At 36.0% G+C, this 24,475-nt stretch overlaps 2 protein-coding genes across 3 annotated transcripts; one reads left to right on the forward strand and one right to left on the reverse strand.

Moving 5' to 3' along the window:
- Positions 1 to 1,999: 1,999 nt before the first annotated feature.
- Positions 2,000 to 5,481, reverse strand: LOC113783538 (lipoyl synthase, mitochondrial). Its single transcript, XM_027329696.1, has 4 exons — positions 4,886 to 5,481; positions 4,384 to 4,595; positions 3,732 to 4,111; positions 2,000 to 2,714 (listed from the first exon to the last, which is right to left on the reverse strand). Exons 1-4 carry the CDS (start codon positions 5,317 to 5,319, stop codon positions 2,607 to 2,609), a joined length of 1,134 nt encoding a protein of 377 aa, XP_027185497.1. The 5' UTR covers positions 5,320 to 5,481; the 3' UTR covers positions 2,000 to 2,606.
- An 8,164-nt stretch (positions 5,482 to 13,645) lies between these two features.
- LOC113783604 (protein STRUBBELIG-RECEPTOR FAMILY 3-like) lies at positions 13,646 to 24,026 on the forward strand. 2 transcript variants are annotated; one of them, XM_027329787.1, is made up of 17 exons: positions 13,646 to 13,803; positions 14,216 to 14,396; positions 14,947 to 15,079; positions 15,157 to 15,228; positions 15,331 to 15,396; positions 15,532 to 15,603; positions 15,687 to 15,758; positions 15,854 to 15,925; positions 15,998 to 16,066; positions 16,169 to 16,234; positions 16,748 to 17,187; positions 17,283 to 17,722; positions 18,805 to 19,076; positions 19,601 to 19,739; positions 21,289 to 21,425; positions 21,512 to 21,668; positions 23,426 to 24,026. In XM_027329787.1, exons 2-17 carry the CDS (start codon positions 14,288 to 14,290, stop codon positions 23,519 to 23,521), a joined length of 2,412 nt encoding a protein of 803 aa, XP_027185588.1. In that variant the 5' UTR covers positions 13,646 to 13,803; positions 14,216 to 14,287; the 3' UTR covers positions 23,522 to 24,026. The 2 variants fall into 2 exon arrangements, with proteins under 2 accessions (XP_027185588.1, XP_027185589.1); XM_027329788.1 differs by lacking the exons at positions 13,646 to 13,803; positions 14,216 to 14,396; positions 14,947 to 15,079; positions 15,157 to 15,228 and having other exon boundaries at positions 15,543 to 15,603.
- The last annotated feature ends 449 nt before the right edge of the window (positions 24,027 to 24,475 follow it).

A 24,475-nucleotide genomic window follows, 5' to 3' on the forward strand; every position in this document is an offset into this window, starting at 1 on the left:
TGGGGAAGATAGTAGGAGAGAAAATAGTCAACTTTGTTGGAGTGAAAAACTTTGCTAACCTGGCATGGGGTTACCCCAGAGGGATGGTAGTCATGGTGCTGGGACCAAACATGTTCCAATTTATTATCCCCTCAACAGATGATAGAGAGAGGATTCTAGATGGAGGACCATGGATATTTGATAGCCGAGTTCTAGTGATGGAGGAGTGGTACGAAGGTGTGGAGGAGGACGAAAGAGCCTTTAGGACGGCCCCCCTATGGGTACAGGCATGGAACTTACCAGTGCACTGGATCTCTAAAGAAGTTGGGTGGAAAATAGGTTCCATTTTTCAGGAAGTAAAAGAGGTTATAGTCCCTCAGGTGGGAGGGAAAGAAGGAAGACATCTGAAACTGTTGGTCCTAGTAGATATAACATCACCTTTACTCAGAGGTACCACAGTTAAGCTGAAAGGAGCATTGAAATGGATAAGTTTCAAGTATGAAAGATGTCCGGACTTCTGCTACAGATGTGGAATAATAGGGCATAGTGAGAGGAACTGTAAGGTTCCCATTACAGTGGAGAAAAGTTTATCTGATAATCAATATGGACCTTGGCTCAGAGCAAATTGGGGGAAAGGATCACCACGGAAGGGGCAGAATGCAGGTAGAGGTAGGCAGGATAAAGTTGTATGGGGGTTTAAGGATGGGGAGTTGGTGCCAAATAAAACACCTGAGCCAATCCAAGGAAAAGGACAGGAAAAAACAGGTGCTGGAAAGGCTGAAGCATCAAGTAGAAATTGGAGGCAGACAAGAAAGGAAAATGATGGTAATAGTTTTATGAACTCCCAAACCCCAGCAAGTGAAAACCTCAACATGTACAAACCGAACATTGGAGGAGTTAAGGAAAATCAGGCTCGGGTAGAGGAAAAGATACACTCTAGTAACTCTGTGGAGCAGACTGAAATAGAGGAACAGGGAACGAACAGCCAGCAGACTTGTGCTGGCAAGGGAGTGGATGACACTGGAGCAACAGATGAGATAATGGAGATTGAGGGAACAAACCAAGAGAAAAAGCAAGATGCTGTACAGAAAATGGACAAGAGGATTAAAAGGCAACTAAAATCACCTGTCATCAAGAGATTACCTCATCAGTGCCAATGATGGAAGGAAAAGGGAGTGGAAATGGTGAAGGCAACTCGTTTAAGAAAACTTCTTCAATGTTTTGACGACGGAGCATATTGTACTTCTGATGGACAATGTGCGGGATGTGAGGCGGGCTATCATTGTGGTTTCATTGGTCGACGCATCCCCAAGGCAATGTTCAATGTGTTTGTGGATAGCACGAAAAAGGTCTCCAATGGATCTATTCCTGTGTACCAATATCATACTTATCTGCGGTATTGTTTGAGCGTTTGTTGCATCAATTCCAGGAAGACAATCAGCTGTCTTTGCAACCAATCAATCTTCGATGCTCAACTCAGATGTTCGAAGCAATACTGGATCTTGTGAAAGCTGAGAAAAAACGACCTTGATATATGATTTCTTTAAGCTTCTTAAATTTCAAACCTGATCAGTTCGACGGAGTATCAAAAGAAAGATTCAAGAACAAGAAAGCGAGCAAGAAGTTGCAGAAGAAGGCGTATGTGCGAAGTTGTTCCTTTTTGAAGAGCAATCTTCAAGAGTTTGAGCCTTATATCCAAACAAATCAGTGAAGAAAATGCAGATATTCTGCCGTGGTTTAACCCTCCAAATTTAATGGAGGGGTTTTCCACGTAAAAATCCTTGTGTTTAATTTGTCTTGTTTATTTCTTTCACTTTCATCATTCGGATTTGTGTTCTTGAACTAACAGAAAAGATTAAACGTGTAACAGAATCAATTGATTAACATCTCAAAAGAAGCAAAAGTTTATAAAGCCATTGGCGTCCACAAAATCTAAAAGCAGCAATAATGAAGAAGTTAGAAATAGACAGTCGTTTCTTCTTTCTCGTAAGGTGTGACGTAAATCTATCTCAAGGATATCTGAAGTCAATATGTGACCAGCTTAAATCTATTCAATGAGATCAATGAAGGCACAGTTTCTTTGCCATTCAAGAATTCACACCCTGGGCAAGTTTTCAACTGCATTTACAGCCCTGCAATTTGGACAGTCGAGCAACAAGAGAAAATAAAACAAAACAAACAGCACAGATCATCCAGTGAACAATTCTATACAACAGATGCCTCTCAATTACGATACACAATGAATCTAATCAAGAATCTCCTTTGAAGAGATGGGAATCAATAATTGTACGGGGAAAAAAATATTATGGATGACCATCCATAAAATAAACCACAAAGCCTCAAACGTGGAGTACTCACACAGAGGCAGCAACTGGAATCTAATACGCACAATATCTGCATTTGATAACACATGAGATTCTTTCAGATACAGTATGATTGCACAAATACGTGAACTTGATGGCTTGGAAGATTGCATATGTTATGTCGCTGCCTTGCCGGTAACATCTTCCCGGTTTGAATACAGAAAATGCTGCCTAATACTCCATGGCAAAACTGATAGTAAGTCAAAGTACCGTAAATATGAATCCTGCTTTACAGCACAACTCAGCTGCTTCCAGGTATGGAATCTATGAAGATGATGCAGCACGGTCTGACTCAATCATGGATTTGATATAGTACTCGCCAGCCTTGTAGGAGGACCTAACCATGGGACCAGATGCTACATATCTAAAACCCTGTTTATAAAGGAGACATTTGGGCAAAATTATCAGCTTGATTGACATAGATAGGCTAACAAGCCATTGCAAGTTAAAAATCACTATCCTAATACTTTGAGCACCCAATTCCTGGCATGAAGAAGTGTACTTATGCTAACATAGGAATGAAAAACAGTCATCCTAGGCATCACAAATTCATTCTCAGGTCAACTGTTACAACACGAAGCACATATTTTACTGAAACACTTGCAGTAAGGTAGCTGTACATACAGTCACAATTGTTACAGATAACTCAATAAGTCCCCAAACTTTAATGGCTTGGGTTCAACCAGAAGTGCTAATAGGGTTCAAAAGAGACGACTAATGCAGAAAAGCAGCAAAAGAGCCTGCAAGTATGATAAACACTGTTATACTGGTCCAGAAGATGCGCCAAAATTTTGTTTGCTCCAACTACACAGGTAAGAACAAGATGAGAATAAAATATTTATGGCCAATTTTTGAAAAGGACAAGATGGATAGTAATAAAGGTAAGCCACAGCTTTCAAGCACTTGATTACTAGACAGAAGCTAGTATGCTATAGAAAGCAGAAAGAAAATTCAAGTCTAATCCAGACTTTCGCTATTCACACAAGCAGCCCAAAAGCATATTTTCAAAGGCAATATCGAGGCATAGCAATGCAGAAAGTCTTTAGGTGAAATAGCAGTCTTCGAGCACTTTCTTCTTTGCACAACTTATGGTGACAATGAAAAAGATTTCACAAATATATAAATTTAAATGTACAGAAAAGGTGAATATTATTCAAAAATTTGAGAGATTTGGGGAAAAAGTGATCAAAACCCAAATTTCAACAGCAAGAGTCAAACAACAAAGACAAGAAACTAGTGGCAAAAAGAAATTTCTGACGTCTACATTGTACTTGTCAGTGCCATAATGCATAACAATAGCACCAAAAACAAATTAAGCATTTAAACAAACAAAGTACCAGCAAACTTTTCTACTGAAGGAATTAATAACTATGGGGTAGTGACACGAACCATTTCCATGCCGAGAACTCGGTATTTCTCAAAGGCCTCAGGAGTAATGTACTCAGAGACTGACATGTGGCGTTTTGAGGGTCTCATGTACTGACCAAATGTCATCACATCAACACCTGCCGCCCTGACCTTCTCCATTGTTTTCACCACTTGGTCAGGTGTTTCTCCACACCCTAACATGATTGAAGTCTTGGTGAGTGTACCAGCAGGAGCATAATCCTTGGCCTTCGTTAGAACATCCATGGATTGCTTAAAATTGGCACGATGATCTCGTACTACACTCTGAAGCTCTTCAACGGTTTCTATGTTGTGAGCAAAGACGTCTAGTCCAGATGTTGCTACTTTCTCTACACAGCTAGGATCTCCTCGAAAATCAGGAACTGCAGATTAAGTAATGAAAGACGTATAAATCAGACTAAGAAACTGAAAAAAAGTAGTAACCATTTTCTCAGAGTCAATTATTGGTGATGATCTAACTTGGCACATTAGACCAAAAATTTGGCATTTGCATTATTGTAAGAGGCTTATCTGTGCCAAGTCATAAGGCACGATTGGCGTCCTCTGTATTTAATCATTTCAGCAGATATAATTTTCCATCTACTTCTCCATACTCATATGATTAATTAAACCTTAGAAGCACAAGAGTTCATACCTAATGCTTCTATGAGCATATTTGGCTTCAGTGCCTTCAACTTCTGCACAGTTTCAGCAAAGTGACCACTTCCTTGATCAGGTAAATCATCACGATCAACACTAGTAATAACCACATAATCCAAACCCCATGAAGCTATTGCTTCAGCCACATTTGTTGGTTCATTTGGATCAGGAGGAGGTGGAGTGCGTGAGGTCTTCACATTACAAAATCTGATAACATTTAAAACATTCAGCAAATGACTCCATTGGAGGTGAATCGTTTTTGTCCACTCAACCTTACTTAGTCCCACATTTATTGACCATTCAACAACAGAATATCAAGCAAAAAACAACTTCTCTTCCGACTATTTCCAATAAAAATCGCATTTTTAACATGTTCTACCTTAATTAGATTGTATCATTCACATCCAAAGTATCCGACTTTACACAAAAAAAGATCCCAATAACAAAAACCCACCCATAAAGTGTCCAAAAAAAAACCCAGAAATTAAATTCCTCACCTGCATCCCCTAGTACAAGTATCACCAAGAATCATGATGGTAGCCGTGGCAGTCCCAGTCTCTCCACCAGACCAACACTCTCCTAAATTAGGACATTTAGCCTCTTCACAAACAGTATGAAGCTTTAACTCCCTCAACTTTTTCTTAATATGGGTATACTTTTCTCCGCCAGGGATGGACTCCTTCATCCATTTAGGCTTTGGCAATGGCTTTTTCTTGGTGCCAACTTCCACAGAATACTCATTTTCTGACTGGAGCTTTATGAAATCTGCTAAGGTTGGGGACTCCTCAACCAAACGCTGCCTTAATCCTTCTAGAGTCTGAGCAAATTGGGGTGATGGCTGAGGTGGTAAGGATGGATTGAGGGTTGAGAAGAATTTTGTGGCTTTGAGGGATCTTGTGAAGAGGCCTGTTAGGCGGGAATTCATTGCCATTGTTATTACTGGCTATTGGAATTCTTCTTGTATTCCCCTTTCCCCTGTGTTGATTTCGGGGATTTTGAGGATATGTGGGTTCGATTTTTTCTGGGACGATTCAAAGATTTGTAAAAACTTTGTGGGGATTTTGTTAAGGGATCGGTGGGTGTTTGATGGATGGCTGTCAGATGCTGAGGAGGAGAAAAGGTCATTTCACCAGGATTTCAACGATAATATATTTTTTCCGGACGAAACCACGTCGTTCATATTGTTACTCAATCAAAACTGTGTCGTGTCAAAAGCACATTTGTTTTTAGCTGAATTGACTTTTAGTTAAGGGTGCCAACTGCCAACTAATTGAATCGAATCGAGTTGAATTCGAACCCCACTCCATCGAGTAAGAGAGCTCATGACTTGATTCGGATCGCGGGATAATGTATAGAGTTTATAAATTCGAACTCGTTTCGATAAGTCTCAATCTAGTTCTTGAGTTTTATTGAGTTTGAGTACTCAAACAAAAACTCAAACTTTGTTAAAACATAAATTCATAATGATCATTTCATAACTCAAATAAATATATTATATAAATAATAGAATTACTCAATTAGGCTTGATGAGCACTCGAGTAGCATATAAGAGAGTTTGAACTTAACTTGAGACTTACAACGAGTAATTTGAGTTTAAACCAAATATTTGATAGAATCGCTCACAAGCAATTCGCAAGCATTTCAACTTACCCTGTGCCTCTACTTTTAATTAGGAAAAAAAATATTCAAAATGTTTCTCATATTTTACCAATTGGTTTTTTTCGTCCTTTATTTTTAAAATGATAATTTTATATCCCTTATAAAATCAAGTCAGGTGCGTTTGATAAAATTGAAATTTGAAATTTGAAATCTGAAGTATGAATCCATTAAGTTATTGAATTATTAAGTACTAAATCTAATACATTTAAATGTATGTCATATTTAGTGATAAGTGAATAGCTTATCACTTAATTTTGGGAGCAAATTTTGTCTAGAAAATTTAGTATCATTTAATTAATTCAGATATTTAATTTTTGGTTGTCAAACAGTCTCAATACGTTAAGATCTGAATCCATTAAATTTAAGTATTGAATTGATTTATCAAACATGGCTTGTAAAATTTGATCTCAACATAAGTTTTCGACCATTTTTATCTTGATTTCATCATGTAAATTACATGTGGTTATTTTTTAGAGGCAAAAATATTAGATTCCATTTGGAGTTTAAGCAAATGATCCAATCATATTCATTTTTGTCTTTAAAAAAGTAGGATTTGACCTGAACTATGTTCATTTTTTCTTGAAAAAAATGAGATCTGACCCAATTTATATTCATTTTTACATAAACAAAGTGGAATCTAATTTGTTTGTACATAAAAAATGACTACACATGGATCACGTAGTGATTTCAAGATAAAAAATGATCAGAAACTTGAATTTGTAAAATATGTGAGGTTCAGCTATCGAGCTCTTAAGATTTGGGTTCCATAGTTATTTTGGCCTACTTGAGTTCCAAAAAAAAAAAAAAACCTTAATTCAATCAAATTTAATTGAAATTAATTTTTGTATTTTTAAAAAGGTACGATTGACATTGAATAATAATAAATAGATAAAATAAAAATACATAAGAGACTCGATTAAGCTCGACTAGTTTTTTAGCCTCACACGTACATATTGCAGCTCTATAAATTAACACATATAAGCTACTTGAATTCAATTCAAACTTTAACCATGCAAAGTACGAATGCAATCGAATCAAGTCAGTCTGAGCTAATCGTGAGATTACTTGATCAAAACTCGAATCTGATATACGAAGTTCGAAAGCTCATCTATGTATCACATCACCTAAGCTCGATTAGGTTCCATTGAATTCGATTAAGCTAGATCCCAACGAACTTGAACTCTGACTCAAGTGAACTAAAACTAAATTGAGCTCTGACAAGCCCAATGTACAAGTCTACAACTATCATTGCGAAGAAATCTAAATCCAAGTTGATGTTGTGTTAAAAACCAAATTGGATCCTAACACAAGGCAGCAACATTTTTAGGCAGTTGGACATAATTGTATTCCATGTCGTACGAGGCCCACTCGCATGTTTGCAGATTGTCGGGTGTTAAGTCTTATAAATAGGTTTGGTTCGTAGTGTTTAATGACTAGTGGTAAAAATGGTTTATGGGATTTGGCGTTAGTTTTGTTGGATAGGAGATTCTTTGAAAATAAAAGATAATTTAGAATAGCATGAGAAAAATTTTTGTAATGTAATATATATAAAATAAAAAGGTGATTGAAATATTTATGACGCAAATTGAATAATGTTTGGAATTTTGTTTAACAAACCATGCTAACCAAACAGACCCTAATTTCAAGGATCAATAAAAACATGAGTAGACATTTACATGATAAATTAAGTAGTATAAATTTAGTATACTAATGAGGAATAAAAACCCATCGAAAAATCATTTGTTTAGATAGACACATACTCATCCTAAAATATATGCCTAAAGATATATTGTACGAAATCTTCATACATTGTTCAAATGAAATCAAGTCTATTAAGAAAATATTCCTGTCTTTCACAAAATTAATCATTTGTTTTGGAAACAATTTCTTGCCTTCCTGAGAAGAAATGATGAGGATAAAAAACCCATGTTGAAAGTGCCAACGAAGGAAATTAAACCAAGCTAATTTAGTAATTTAATTAGCTGTTTATTTGGATGACTGTAAAAAGTTTTAGTTATGGAAGTTGCATGGAATCATAGCCCATGCTAAGTTAATTTAGTACGTCTTTCCTTGGTTTTTTTTTTTAGAGGGTAGCCTTTCTTTAATTCTTTGTCATTTGTCCAAAGCCCCAACTCGAAGCTCATTTGGTTGGTAGGTGCAGCTTCCTTACAGTGTAGGTAGTGTCTAGTCCTATTAGTATTTGATTTTGCAAATTTTCTTTTACGAGTGGGTTGAGTCCGTTCGGTAAATTATAAATTGGATGCCAGTGTTTTATTATTATTTCTTTTGAAGAGAGAGTTAATAAAGTATAATTTTAAAGAGATGAGTCCAATTTAGTCGAGTCAATATAGTAGATTTGAAAAAAAATTAAGTCGAGTCGAGTCGAGTCTTGAGAGTGGATTTGAGAGAGAGTCTCATAGTTAAATTTTGTGAATTATCGTGAACAAAGAGTTACAATTTGATATTGTAATTATTGAATTTTAATGCTCCTCATCTTCCCACATATGTGTTAAAATTGCTTCTGTTGTATCTTTTTTTTTGGCAAGAACAGGAGCAGCAAAGCCAATTTTGTATAGGGCAAGAAACTGCAGTTTGTTGATCCAATTACCATAGCTTGACGTGTGAGTTAAAATTTCTTTCCTCAGCAAAATAGAGAAAAGAAAAAATGCTGGCAATTATTTACTCTTGATGATTTCGTGTTGGTAAACAATTGGGTGCATGTTTGTTTGATGTAATACGCTTCTGTGGAGTCTTTCGGCATCAGAAAGTAAAACATCTAAACTGTGAAGGGCTCCACCATATCTAATCAAACGTTGTCGTATGTGAGTACTAGGGTGTAGGGACTGAAATTTGGGATTGCTTATTAGCTGGAAAACAAACTCGAAAAAAAAAGGGAATAAAAACCCTTGGCTGCTCACAAATCCAAAGGTTCAATCCATTATCCCAAAGTAGTCCATATTTATTGTAACAATGAATGTGACATAACGACCTTTTGCTATTGTACTACCTAATCTCAATTGTGAAAGGATGATGTTGGTCCTTCAAAAAATAAAAAAAGGATGATGTTGGCAAGTCTTTATTTCATTTTCACTTGCCAACTTTGTCCTTATAGTTTCCATGTTTGTAGTATAATTATAAATCCCTTTGAATTTTTCTTTTTTTCCTGCTATTATTTGCTTTGATAAATTCGATCCCTCCCAGTTACATTACAAGGAAAAAATGAATATCTTTTCTCGTATATGTTATAAAACATTAAAAATGGCAGGAAACAACATTCTCGAAAATTTGTCGTTAGTTCTAATTAAAAACCACATGCTTTTGGAACTAGACTGTGCTCATTAGAGTTCTCAATTGAATTCTTTTTCAAAAATTGCTTGTTTAATACTTTTGAGTTATTGCAATTTGTAGATATTAAATTATTTGAGTAAAATATAGAGGTAAAAGATAGAGAGCATATAACTTGCATAAACCCTAGAAAGTATGTACCTAGAATATGGCTTTGTTCTAATGAAACTCATGATTTATTTTAGTGGTTCATATTTCAAATTTGATAAACTTTTGTAACATATATATATATATATAAGACTCATGACTAGACTAGTTCGTTAGGTAAAATACGTGGTCATGATAAATTGATACTCCGACATATTTTCAATGCCTCAATCATTTAGTTTGATTTCTTTGAAGAACTAAAATGATGGCTTGATACTTTTCAAGGTTGTATTGCTCATATTTGTCAAAATTTGGTCATCTCAAAAGGTAGCAATAAAAAGACTAAAAAGTTCAGAAAAGTCCCAAAAACAACACGGCAGAGGTTGCACTTTTGGACCAACTGTGCTTCACATTTTCACCTTTCCAGTTGGAAATTTTCTTCCTATTTTAAAAGACCCTTTTCCAATTTGTTCTTTACTGCACAATGATATTGCCTTTTTTTCTACATTGTTTTGCCAAGATCGAAGTTGAGAAGAACACCAAAAAAAAATTACAAAGCATTGTACAGATTATTTCTGTAAATCACATTATTGTTCCCTTTCAGAAAGAATAGATTCATCGGTCGATCCTGTCAGCAGTAAATTGTCATAAATTATTGTACTAGACATTTCTTTTCAAGTTATTAATCCGAAATCAAGTAATTTTTGGATTTCACAAACTAATGAAAAAAATTCTTTTAAGAATCCCATTTTCATCCATCAAATGTAATTACAATCCAATTTACAAGAATTTATTAGTCAAGAAAACTATAGTAATCTCAATTAATGTGAGTTTGGAAAAAGAAAACCCCATTGTACTATAGGGTCTAAAATGTCAATTAAGTGAAATGGATTAGCTTAATCAAGAAGTATGGAGCCTCATCTCACATCCTATGCAAGGAAAGATACATCAGATGGATTCCATGATAAAGGACAGGAGTGGACCTCTTTCAGCTTCAGGGGATAAAGACGTTTATCCTTTCAACCTCATTTTCTTTGTTTATTTAATACATTTCTCTTTCTGTCCGTTGAAAAGGTTTGAGAAAAAAATTAATTAGCTTTGTCAAAAGTGGCTTTCCCTTCCATAGAATTTTGAAGCTTATGTTTACACGCAATAGCCAACATGTTCCAATCTGACGCTTAAAACCCAACAATAAGCATTAACTTCAACATAGTAGTCTTGTACCATATGTTTCTGTATTTTTAGTGGTTGATGTTAACCAGTTTGTTCATTTCAAGTACTAGGATTGATGGTCCAATGCTGTGTTCCTCGCTGTCAGGTTTAGGATTCGAATAATAAAAAAAAATGACCAAAACAATAGATCTTCATTTACCTATCAAATGTCAATTTATGTAATTCAAATTATAATTTATTATCCAATATGGATAACCTATTCTTGTTCCATTATATTTTGTAAAGAATTTATAATTAAATAATAATTTGTCTAAGAATGCTTAGTGGGCATTGGTCAAGATAGTTTTAGATTGTTTAATGATATGGCAGGATGGAGGACGAGTGAGATGTTCTGGTTTCGAGATTTCTCATTTATACACAAGAAAAAGAAGAAAAAAAAAATAGATTTTGTGTTTAAGTGAACTTAAATCGAGTAAGTATTTAGACGTAGCAGATTATGAAATTTCATATCAAACAAGTACTTTTAAAACGAATTATATCTAACATTGGTCTAAATTTAAATTTAATCAAACAGCAAGCAATCTCTGTGTCCTTGACATGATTGGAATATTTTTCTTATGGTATAGAAGAGAGCCGGGAGAGATGCCGATTACTGAGGATAAACATCTTATCTGGAGAAACGCGGATGAACTCTCTAGGAAATATTGCTCTTGAGCAGCTGAGAAATTCAACCATAAACTTCCAAGCAAAGGACATTAATATAGAACTGAGAAAAGTAGCAGCCCCTGAATAGACAACGATACCAAATTTTCCGTTCTTATCAAACTCTTATTCATAGCCAGGGGTCTTTTTTTACTGTTTTTTGAGGTCAAAAGTAGGCATAGGTCAATAGGTAGAAGTTTGATTCTCAAATGGGAACGGGACATTATTGGTTCTTTGGCGTCTAGGCCCTTCGAACCATTTATTTGATCATTACTTACAATTAGGAACGCGAAAAGTTTGACAAGTCGAATTGAATTTGTTCAGGCCTTCAAGATTGTTCTTGAAAGATTACATAAAAATCATTTTCTTTTGAAGATCAAAATGTGCACTAACACATTTAAGAGTAACCCTTATCTACTTGAGACAGTCACTTTTACCTACAAGTTTTAGAGCCATTAGTGACATAGCTGAGTTGCTTTTATCTCTTTTGCTGCTGAGTTTTTTCTTTCTTTTAATAATAAAAAGTTTAAGACAAGAAGACATTTAACCGATTTTACGATCAAAATATATCATTAATACATTAAACAACTTACACTAATTCATACAAATCACATATTAACGGTGTTATATTCGTTACGATCAAAATATGTCACTAATACATCAAATCACTTACAATAGTTCATACAGATTACATATTAACGTGTTATGTTCGGTGGAAGAATTCAAAACCGATTACTCCTATCACAAAGATAGAATCCTTACCACTTGAATCACAACAACATGTTCGATTTAAATAATTGCTGCTCTGGTATCATGCATAGCTACAATCACTAAAAGAGAGAAAAAGTACATTTTGTATACATGGTCGACTAGATTCCAATGTGCCAACCAATATGAGTAAATTAAAAATCTTCCCCCCCCCCCTCTCCCACCCCCCTGTCCAGAAGTTAGAAATCCCACCGGCTGATATATTGTACATGGTCTGTCGATTACACATGTACAAGGCTTTACTATGACATGGAATTCTCAGGAAGTGGGGGCCATTTGTGGTGTACTCATTACTTCTGAAGAAGAACCGTCCTCCTTTTACGTAAAAATTGATAGACTGAATTGACTCTTTTGTTTGTAATGGAATCTTGAAAAAACGGCTCGAAGGATAGAAAATATCCCTCCCGTCTATTTTTTTTTTTACACAGATTAAAAAGTTTAGTTAATGTAATTATAACAATTACTTTTTTGTTCATATTTCCTCAAATGTCTCTTATTAATATTAGATCACTAATTCAAAGTAAGAGACACATATTGCTATATATATATTGTTCTTGAAACTTAGAGTACTAATGTAAGAGTCAATCTAATTCATACAAATCACATTAATGTTGCATGTTTAACTAAAATGAACAACAAAATTAAAATTGTCCAACAATCAAACTTTTTTCGGTTCGAAGCCATTAGAAGGCAACTAATACATTCAAAAATTTTTAATAACTATGTACATTAAATATGGATATTTAGTAAAATAATAAACTAACTACTCTTTAAAAAAGGAAATAGATCTATATAATTTGAGACAGTCACGAAAGAAAATTGAGCCTATCCGCATGAGAGACATTGTTGGTATAGAGAATTTTATGCTGTAATACCATTAGCCTGTCCAGCATAAAATTCTCTATATGCTGTAATACCATTAGCCATAGTTGGTAACTTTGATACTCTATGCCATTAGCATGAACCAAACTTTGAAGCATTCTCAATCTACAAGAAACTAGTAAAGCAAAGCAAAAAGGAGCATGAAAATTTGCCGTCTTGGATTTTAGTAGAGTTCTAAATCCAATTCCCTCACGCTAATAAACTGAATACACAAAAAAACATGCACACAGAAAATCTAGAAGATCAGATGAGCTGTATCCTCTGGCTCGCAGCCCATTGATATTTTACCACCCCAAGTGTCAAATTTTAACAGTGGCGGCTGTTATTTACTCATAATTGTCTGTTAAAATCCTAAAGTAACTACAGCTCGTCAAGAACACCGCCTCACGCGTATTTAGACCACACTCTCCATCACTCTCTGATGCCTACCAATAATATATATTCTTAGATTCGCTTGTTGGCTCTTGACTTCTTGTACTTAGAGGGTACCTTCACGCGCCTGGAGTGAGTCTGGGACTTTCTGTGCACCTTCCTCCTTGTGACTCAAAGCAGATAGATATGCATGTATGACTCCCACTCAAGACTTAAGTAGGTCATTTTGCTGAGCTTTTGTTCTTTTTAAGGCGAGGGGGGGAGAGAGAGAGGGGAATTTATCAATAGCTTCTCTTTGCAACTTTCTACATTCTGCCCTTTTGCCATTCTTTTTCCTTTATCTATTTCCTTCCAGCTTCTCTTCCTCTAACAAAGCTGAGAACTTGTTTCTCATTAGATTTGCACTCTTCAATCTTTGAACAGTGAGGTACAAGGCCCATGTTTTAATTTCTATTTTTATGTTTTGGGATGCTTTTATTTTAGCACAATTTAGCATAAAGTTCTCTGCTTTATGTGAGCTAATCAATGCTTTTGGCAACTTTTTAATGGCATTATTTGCTAATAATTTACTTAACAGTTGGCATGTCAGAAAAGTTTCTTGTATCTCTATTTTTGTCAAAACCTTCACAATTGCTTAAGTATGAAGCTAAATTGTTGTTCAAGAACTTTTTTTGGGCTCTATGAAGTGCATTTCTTATGCAGCTATGAGGAATTGACAATTTTCTTCATCTGGGATTGTGTTTTTTGGGAGGAAGACAGATTTGTTGAATTTTGAACTTTATTAGGATCATGGACATTATTTGCTTTTGATTATAATTTTTTTAATATGTTGTTTGCAGGTTTTGGAGTGTTTTATGTATTGGTTATACAGAGTGATTTTACATTGAAGAAGAAAATTTTGTTTTGGATCAATGAGTAGGAAGAGATCTAGTGCTGCTTCCTGGGGGATAGAGATTTTTCTGGGGTTGATTTTGATATTTGCTGTCAGAAATTCAGATGCATACACCAACCCTGGGGATGGTAAGGTTTCAAAAATTTTTTTTTTTTTTGTGACGGGGTTAATTGCTTTGGTTGCTTTGCTAGAAACAGTGGAATGAATTGTATAATGTTAATTTGGTTTCTGTGGTTGGACATTGGATTTATGAAGTCGGGATAACTTCATTAGTTTGTCAGTTTGGATTGGTTAATTGAAGCTTCTTGCTTTTCCAAATTTAACTGTTCTGGACTTTACCCGGTTGAATCTGGAACTTTTGTTCCGTTTCCCCAGGCCCTGATTTTTAAAGCAAACTAACTGTTCCTTGACTATGAGATGAGAATGTAGATGTATTACCAAGACATAATAGTACACTAATCAGTTGAAGTCAAATGTATTGACATGCTCTGTTTTTCAGCAATTTCATTTGATGTTCATTAACCATTTTGGTTTATGCCTCGTCAGAGCTTCATCTATACTGTCGAACAGTTTCATTGTCATTTATCCTTCTCCATCATGTATGTCACATTTACTGTAAGTTGCAACTTCATGAATCAACGTGCTCACATTGCTTTTGCCGTTAACCTATTATTGTAGTTGCGGCAATTAATAGTCTATACATTGCAATGGGATCACCCACTCTTCCCGGATGGGTTGCTAGTGGTGGAGACCCATGTGGTGAAGCTTGGCAAGGCGTCTCCTGTGACAACATGAACAACATAGTTTCAGTGTATGGATTCTGCACTTTCTTCTTTGGTAAATATCTTAAATTAATTTATTTGTTCTCAAAGCTGTGTTCTCTTGCAGAAAACTCAATGGTGCTAATTTGGGAGGAGAACTGGGTGATAACTTAGGAGCATTTACTACAATTACTACAATGTAAGTGCATATCTCTGTCTGAAAAGTGTGATATATATTCTATGGACTCTATCCTGTAGATATATGCATTTGATTTAATAATGTTGAAAATGTATTTGCCAGAGATCTGAGCAACAATAACATTGGAGGTAGTATTCCATCCAATCTACCAGTTACCATGCAGAACTTGTGAGTCCTACACTCCTTGAATGCAAAATGTTGTATTTGCCAAATTTGTTTAAACTTTTGCTGGGAGATTAAATTTCTAGCTTTATGCTAAGCGCCTGCTTAAGCGAAACATATGATAGTCTTTACCTTTGGCAGTTTTCTTTCAGATAACAAGTTTTCCGGAAATATTCCTGATTCTATATCCAGTCTAACACAGTTGTCAGCTATGTAAGTTTGTAAACACTGCTTCGAGTTACTTTTAGGTGTATGAAGGTTATTTTCCTGAGCCACATTTCTGCTTGTTATTTCAGGTCTCTGAACGACAACCAGTTAACTGGAGAAATACCTGATGCTTTCCAAGGACTTGCTGTTTTGGTCAACCTGTAGGTCCCCATTGCTGAAGCTCTCTATGTTTGGCATAAGAAGGTGGTTGACTTTAAGAAGAACTAATTGTTTTTGTTTTTTAATTTTTGTATAGAGATTTGTCGAGTAACAGTTTGAGTGGGCAACTGCCATCATCAGTACAAAACTTATCTGCCCTAAGCACTCTGTAAGTATTCAACTAATATGGGCATTTAGATGGTACTCTATCTATACAACTAAACTTTACTTCTTGATGCAGCCATTTGCAAAACAATCAGCTTTCTGGAACTCTAAATGTTTTACAGGATCTTCATCAACTAACAGATTTGTACTCTTCTTAACCATTACGTATAAGTTTAATTCATTTTTCCCGAGAATGACTATTGCATTTTTCACTGATCTCTCACCACTCCCTCCTTGTGTGTTACAGAAATGTAGAGAATAATCAATTTTCAGGACCTATACCCGAACAGTTGTTGAACATTCCAAAATTTAAGTAAGTTCCAAATACTGAAAGTTGTTAAATGCCGTTTTATTGTGAAGGAGTTTTAGTTTTACCAGAAATATCTTACAAAAGCTGTTAAGTCTATTTAATTCCATGAAATTGAGGGCATTCATATCGTTCAACTAAAAAGAAAAAACTAGTTTTTCCCCCAGTTTCCTCTCTTTCTTCCCTTGCTTTTCTCTAGCAGGTTTTAAGGTGGTTGATAGGCTTTCCCTTCTCCTTTTCCTTTCCTGTGTGTCCTTTTAGATATGGAAATAGAAGTCCCTGAATTAAAATATCTCAGGTTACTTGACAGATTAAATGGTTGGAAATTAGAATGGCCATTAATTTCACAAATTACAAGTAGAGCAGCTCTTTGTAGTTGATTGACAAGAACTGTACTATTTTTATAGTTCAGTTGGTTCCTATGTATTTTTCCAGTTTTTCCTTTTATTTCTGGTATCTGATTCTGATTTCAATCTTAAAGTTTTAGCTTCTACTTAGCTAACAGGTTTGATCATGCAGAAAAGATGGAAATCCATTCAACAACAGCATTGCTCAGTCCCCTCCACCTGCATCGTCAGCAAAACCACCTCCTGCACCGCCATTTTTTGGGGCACCAACTTCTGTGCAGGCACCACCAACTTCTGTGCAGGCACCACCAACTTCTGGACGAACCCCTGGAAAGCAGGCTGATGGACCATCTGCAACTGCAGAATCAAACAATAAAACAACAAAGAAAAAAAGTTTAACCACCAAAAGGGTTGTCTGGATTTCCATTGCAGCCGTGTTATCATTTTTAATATTGGTATTGGTGCTCCTCTTATGTCTGCCAAGGCGCTTTAGACAGAGGCGTGAAACACACAGAATCCCCAAGCCTCATGAAATAGCTCCATATGTAGGAAACAGAGAGAATCCTAGAGACAACAGTTCCTTGGACCAACCTGGTCATCGTCAAGAGAAAGGTAAGGCTAGTTATGGTTATTTGTTGATCTGTGTAAATTACTTATCTTTATTGAAGAATCTTTATGTCCTCGGTTCCCTTAACTTGTCAAAGCAGATTCGCGGGTGCCAGTTGAAATGCCAAAGGAAGAGCTTCAAACGGGCAAAAGAACAGGAGGTTTCATTCCAAAGCCACAAAATGTGGAGGCAGATTCAAAAAAGATGAGTGCAATTCCAAAGAGAAATGATCATGAGATAGACATGAGTAGATTTGATATTGACTTGATGTCACCACCGCCCCCACCACCTCCACCACCGCCACCTCCACCTCCACCTCCGCCACCGCTGCCTCTTGTTCAGGAGAAGGTTGTTGTAAAGCCGCTTAACACAACTGAAGATACAACAGTGAAGCCTACTGCCAGACATCTTCCACCAACTTCCGTGAGGTCATATACAATCGCAGCTCTTCAGCAATATACAAATAGTTTTTCTCAAGAAAATCTCATTGGAGCTGGAATGCTGGGGGCTGTGTATAAGGCTGAGCTTCCTAATGGGAAGGTATGGTTTGAGTTAAATTTCTTCAATTCCAACATTCTGACTTTTCTTCTAGCTCTGCCTTCTTTGCCTTTCAATAATTTTGCTCATTTTGCCTGGGTTGTTTTCTGATAACATTACTTTAAGCCAGTGGTTCTACTTCGTTACTTCATTTTCTAACTACTTCAGACAGGATTTTCGTCATTTATCATGCATGTTATGCAATGATTCATCGTTGGCTTCTTATCTATGATTTCGTTTTATGGCTTAAGCTTATCAACACGGCTCACTAACTGTTGAGTAAATTTGTCAGAATTTGATTCTGATAGCTGAGCTAGATGAATATTGAAAAGTATGGGTGAGCTGCTAAGGTCTTTAGAGGTTGCAGTCAGTTGAGTTTTCTACGATGCCGTAAGCATTGTACAGTAAATGCATCCTTTTGTGATGATAGGTTTCTCTTCTATTTATTTTGTATGGATGGTTGAGCACATAGAGTTGGAGACTCTGACAGAATGGACTGAATGTCTTGTTTATGCACATTAAAGCCCCTTTTTGAGGAAGTACTAAACATATTTGCTATGAACAAAAATGGATTACAAGTTAGATAATGTTGAGCAGTCAACAGCTAGTTTCTATTTCCCAAAATATGTTTCATAAAGTGCTTTTGTGCGAGAAGCAATCTAGTTAGCCTGGTCAACATCAACTCTTATTGTTTTCAGTTAGTGTTATTGAATGCAATGTTGGCATTTTGAAACATGGGAAGAACTGTCCTTGCAAAGACTTGGTTTTGCATAGCCTCCTTCCTCTGGGGGAAAAGAAAGAAGACGAAGAGATGAAAAACAATTCTCTCTTTATTTTCCAATGTGCATTCTTTAGTTGTCAAAAGTCCTTTTTTTTTAACATTTTGGAAACATGAGCAGATTTTATCATTTGCCTTTCTCTTATTTTGAGCATGTTACATTTCTATATGATTTTCAGCTTTTAATCTAGTGGCGTCCTGATATTAAATTTCTCTTTCGGTCTCCTTTTCCTTTATTTGTAAAGCAGTCTATGAATTTGAAAGAATATACTGGCCTAATAATTAAAGATTGTCGATCCTCCTGCAGTTGCTTGCTGTCAAGAAACTGGACAAAAGGGTTTCTAATCAACAAAAGGATGATGAGTTTTTGGACCTGGTTAACAATCTTGACAGAATTCGTCATGCTAATGTTGTTGAACTCATGGGTTACTGTGCGGAACATGGTCAAAGACTTCTGGTTTATGAGTACTGCTGCAATGGATCACTGCAGGAAGCTTTGCACTCTGATGATGATATTAGAAATCAACTTTCATGGAATGCCCGGATCAGAATGGCTCTTGGTGCTGCAAGAGCTCTAGAGTAAGTATTACTCTCTCTTCCAAGGTGCTTATATTAAAGAGGTTCTATTTGCTTATCGTGTACTTATTAATTTAGGCTGCTTCATAATGCAGCTAAAGTAAGTCTATCTGTTGCAGAGTGCTTATATTAATAAGGTTCCATTTACTCACTGTCCACTTAGTAATTTAGGCTTCGTCATCATCCTACTTCTCCCTTCCTTTCTTACATTTCAATCTTCCCCCTCTCCCACAGGGTGGCTATAGTAAGAAGCTTAAAGAAGGGGGATTTGGGTTCTAACATCTCAAAATATTTTATGTCTTTAATTTTTGAAATAGTTAATATCACTTTGTAAAAGCACTGAAATGTTTACCAGAAGCACATGTCCATGTCATTATCTGGTTGTCCACAGGCAGTGGAATTCTTCTCTTTCTATTCAATGATCTTTGTCTTATGATTTTTCAACAAGTATTCTGCATTACTTGCTTGATATGTAACTCAAACTTATGTAACATCTATACTACTAACATCTGCTTTATATTAATAAGGTATCTGCATGAGATCTGTGAGCCACCTATCATTCACAGGAACTTCAAGTCTGCCAATGTTCTTCTTGACGAGGAGCTAGCTGTGCATGTTTCCGAATGTGGTTTGGCTTCTTTAATAACATCGGGAGCTGTTAGTCAGGTAAATATTATGATCCCTTGCCAAAGTACTTGTAATTTGTATACAAATTTAGGAATGAAGATGCTTTTGGTACACATTTGTACTGACTCGATGCTTGCAATACGGTAAAATGAGAGCGTAACGTAGCTAAAAGAAGATCCATGAATTATGATGATGATCAGATGGTTTATCAGTTGATACTTAAAACCAACAGGTCCATGGATGATAGTGTGGGCAAAAATTAGACAAACCTCCTCTGAAGCAGCAAACTAGAAACAAAATGAATTTGATCCTCGTGATATAGGAAGAGAGAGTAGTCTGCTATGAGTGAGAAAGATTAAGAGGATTTAGTAGCAGCTTGGATAAGCATCTCCTTAGATGAATATATCTTCTGATTAAATGAATCTGCCTCATTAGATCTTGGTTGTATTATCATCAGAATTGGAGGTTAGATTATAGCATCTTGTGAAAGACTGTCTCTGTGGGCAGATCCATTTAAAGGTTAGCTGGAGATGTTTGGAATTTTGGTGGCAATTTCTTGTATGTGTTTGCCCAACTGTGTCAAATATACACACATTGGTCAAGTTTTCTTTACTTTGCTATCGGTGTATTCTCTGACAGTGCAACCCCTGCTGCAGGCTGTCAAAAAAGCAAACGATTTAGAGAGACACATGGGTGGATGGAATTAGAAAATATATCTTGAGGGGGCAAATTTCTATATGTGTAAACTCAAATGTATAAGTTAATTGCGGAGGCAAGAATTTTAATTTATGAAGAGAGTTTTGAAACCTTTTTAATTTCGTAAAAGAAAAAAATTTAAAATTTATAAAACTTGGGGACTGTGGGGCCCACCCCTGGACACATGCATACTTTGTATTTGTCTATTTCAAACATTTCCATGACTTCCCTGGACACATGCATATTTTGTATTTGTCTATTTCAAACATTTCCATGATAAGTCATGCGCAAGCTTGGAGGCCTTTATACTGAGATATTAACTGTATATGCACTTGACAGTATGGGGTTTTCTTTCCAACTTAAAATGGCTATGAGAGTTGAGAATATATATATAGAGAATCTGAAAGGTAAAGCTATTAAGACATGCAAGGCCACTATTTTGTTATGTTTAGATTCTGAAGAAATTGCCACAACCAAATACTTTTTTTTTTTGGGCTCTCCAAACAGTCAAAACAACTTTGACAGCTTAAGAAGAATAAACCGAAAAATATTTATTCTCCTGCCTACTGTAGCATTCTTGAAGACCAGTTGGCAAGCATCTGTTAGAGTTGCTGGATTTAGCAAGGGTTGACTCCTTTAATTTTTTTGATAAACCAACAATTTTATTTAGTCAGTAGATGTGTAGCTGTTCTTTTTGGAGTCGAGAGACATTGGATAACTGACTTGTAACCTCTTATGCTATGCTACTACCAAACATAAAATATGTAACAGTAGCAAAAAACCATGGGGCAGAATGGCAAGAGGACTCTTCAAGCCCTTTGCATAATATTTACGTCAGGCAATAACTTGCAACTCTTTGTAAGTCTGACAGCGATTTCTATTTGAATTTCAGTTGTCAGGACAACTTCTTACTACATATGGATACGGTGCCCCAGAATTTGAGTCAGGAGTTTATACTTCCAAAAGCGATGTTTACAGCTTCGGGGTTGTGATGCTGGAACTCTTGACTGGTCGAATGTCATATGACAGGTATACAACTGCACAGTCGTCCTAATACTATAAATTCACCTTTTCTCATGATCTAATCCAATACTTATCTCTTTAATCAAATATAGGACAAGGACTCGAGGAGAACAATTTTTGGTCAGATGGGCTATTCCACAGCTTCATGATATTGATGCCTTATCAAGGATGGTTGATCCTTCTCTGAATGGAAGATATCCTGTTAAATCTTTATCTCACTTTGCTGACATTATTTCACGCTGTGTCCAGGTGAGTTAAATGTTGTCCTTCTTTGGACCAAGGAGTGCAGGACTTCAATATTCTGTCTGTTTTAGCTGTTGATTATTGCACTAGGAAAGATGAATGCTATATGGCCAAGCTAGCAAAGATGAATAATGATATCCAAGCTATAAAATCCGAAATAATAGCGCATGTTCCTCTATTATTGGGCTAACCCTTGACATTAGGATGGCCTGTATTCAGTGAGGGGAATCTACCTCACTGACTTACCAAACCCACCATAAATTTGAGTAAAATATTGGCTTGTTTTCAGATTTGTGATCAAGTTCAAGGATTTGTTATGATTGGGATGAATGGCCTTAGATTGGTTCCCAACTTCCCATGGTTCAATCCCTGGCTCCCTTAATGGTTGGAAGAGCGAAGATGAGGGGGGTTTAGTAATAAAAAGTAATACTTAAGAGCAAGTCTTGAGAATCTGAGTGTTTAAATTGGTTGGGTCCATCCTTTTACAGGTCCAAATATCACATGGCAGATAAAAGTTACCTTTGATCAAATTGGACTTAAAAAAATCCCCTTTACTTTTAGTACTCAAACTTTAGTGCTAGACTTACCAGATTGTTAGGAAAAACATAATTACAAGCAACTTATATGCCCAAGTTTCTGTGCACTTAGTATAACGAACTAATTGTTTCTTAACTCAATTGGTCTATGAATTACCTAAGGTTACATTACTCCAACACTCCACCTGAGAGAATTATTAATGTTTTAGATTGGAACATGGAGATGCATGCTCTTGTTGTAGTATTAAGCAAGTAGAAGTCCAGATATTCAATTATCTTTCTGCCTATAACTCTGGTCCCCCCTTAGCCCTAGTTTAACCTAAATATACATAGATAACAGTATGCTGGCACATGAAGAAACCTCGGAATTACCTGAATGCAAGATTTTGCTTTGCACTTGCATATAGCATAGTCCGGTGAAAGAAATTTTCCCATGTAATTGTAGGCAGGTGTGGCGAATGGTTTTGCTAGTTCTTACTACTCACGACTACAAGGCCAAGTTAACGGCTGAATGCGACTAAAGCACATTGGGCACCCGAGTTCATTTCTTAGAAAGTTGTATGCAAAATCATTGTTGTTTCATTGGAAAATGAAGGAAAAGGAAAAATTGGGGGGAGGGATGGGTTGGGTGGTATGGGGGGAGAGTAAATGAGAGATTCCAGGTTCGAGACCTCCCACTTACACCCAAAGAGGAATAAAAATAGGAAGAGTTGAAAGGAAAAAGAAGCCACTGGCCATTTGGTCCAGTGGTCATCACCATTAAAGGTGATGCTGGAGGTCAGGGGTTCAATCCCTGCCTCCCACAAATTTGCCACAATTTGTGGCGGTCTTAATTGACCTTCATCGATGGAGTCTGTACTCACATCGAACCCCTCCCCTTTCCCTTAGACTAGGCTAGATTAGGTTATAGGACATCTATCGTTGCGACAAAAAAAAAAAAAAAAAAAAAAAAAGGAAAAAGAATTTTTTTCCTCCATTAGACTAAAAAACTTAAAAAAGGTAGTGGTGAATATTGAATAGGTACATATCAAAATTGTGTCTTTATCCTGCAAAGGAATCAAAACCTCTACTTTCTTGTATAGGAAACATACATAAAAGAGAGTATAACTTTCTTTCCAGGAAGTCTCGAGTACTGTGTTATTGGGATACTCCCATTGGTGGTGTCCTCTTATCATTTCTTCCTTGGCTTCAATGAATAAGTTCTAACATAGTGAGTTTTTCATGCAGCCGGAGCCAGAGTTTAGGCCTCCAATGTCTGAAGTTGTGCAGGATCTCATAGAAATGATACGGAGGGAATCTCCAAACAGATCAGATGGCAACTGACTGAGATTATCAAACAAGAAATGGTGAATCAGTTTCTCTGAAGCTGCAAAACAGACAACATTTTTTTGGAAATTGACTTGGGATAAATGATCAGGAACCAACCATGAACTCGATTCGCCTGCTGACACGACTCTCAATTCTTTCATCAAGGGGGCGCCTGGAAGAAGGTTGCTAATGAGTAGTTCAACAACCATTTGGTTGTCTGGTAATCCTGATTCTTGGAATTGGTTAATTATCGACATTCTAGTATGACTTTTGCAGTGTGTAGATCCACTTAACCCAATTGTTTGATAGGTATTATTTAACATTAATTGTTGATAGTGAAAATCATTTAGCTGTATCTTGTTATTGCTGGGCTACGCCCATTATTTTGTATGGATGTCTGGGGGCAGTGTTGAAAAGCCCTACATTGTACAATAATTAGGGCCTCTAGTTATAGTGTATTTTGATGATGATACCAAATTTTGTTCATCTGAGAATGAAAACTATTGCAATTATGTTAAAAGGTGGTTGTGCAAAGTGTGCTGAAAAGGGCAAAAACTACTACTATGAGAAGAAAAAGCTGTTGTCAGATATTCCTTCAAACTTGCAATTAAGTCATGTGACCCAAAAATTGGATCCATGACTAGTGTTAGTGCCCTCCCGGGTTAGGATCCTGTTTGTTAGATTTCTCTCCTTTGGTCTCTCCATTTATTCATATATAAATTTATATAATGATATAAAATTATGTAATTGTGTCATTATTTTTCTTTTGATCTCTAGATCAATATTTTGAATATTTGATTTACATGGAACATTTGAGCGGTGAAAAATTGATAACATTAGGATAAATTTTATAACGATTAATTAGATGGCAAAACTTGGTCAATTTCATGTGAAGTTCTGTGTGTAACTAGCACAAGTAATGAAACATATTATGATGAAAGTTGATTTTCAAAAATAATTTTTAAAATT

The sequence above is a fragment of the Coffea eugenioides genome, chromosome 9 (assembly GCF_003713205.1).
Source record: "Coffea eugenioides isolate CCC68of chromosome 9, Ceug_1.0, whole genome shotgun sequence".
Lineage (NCBI taxonomy): Eukaryota > Viridiplantae > Streptophyta > Magnoliopsida > Gentianales > Rubiaceae > Coffea > Coffea eugenioides.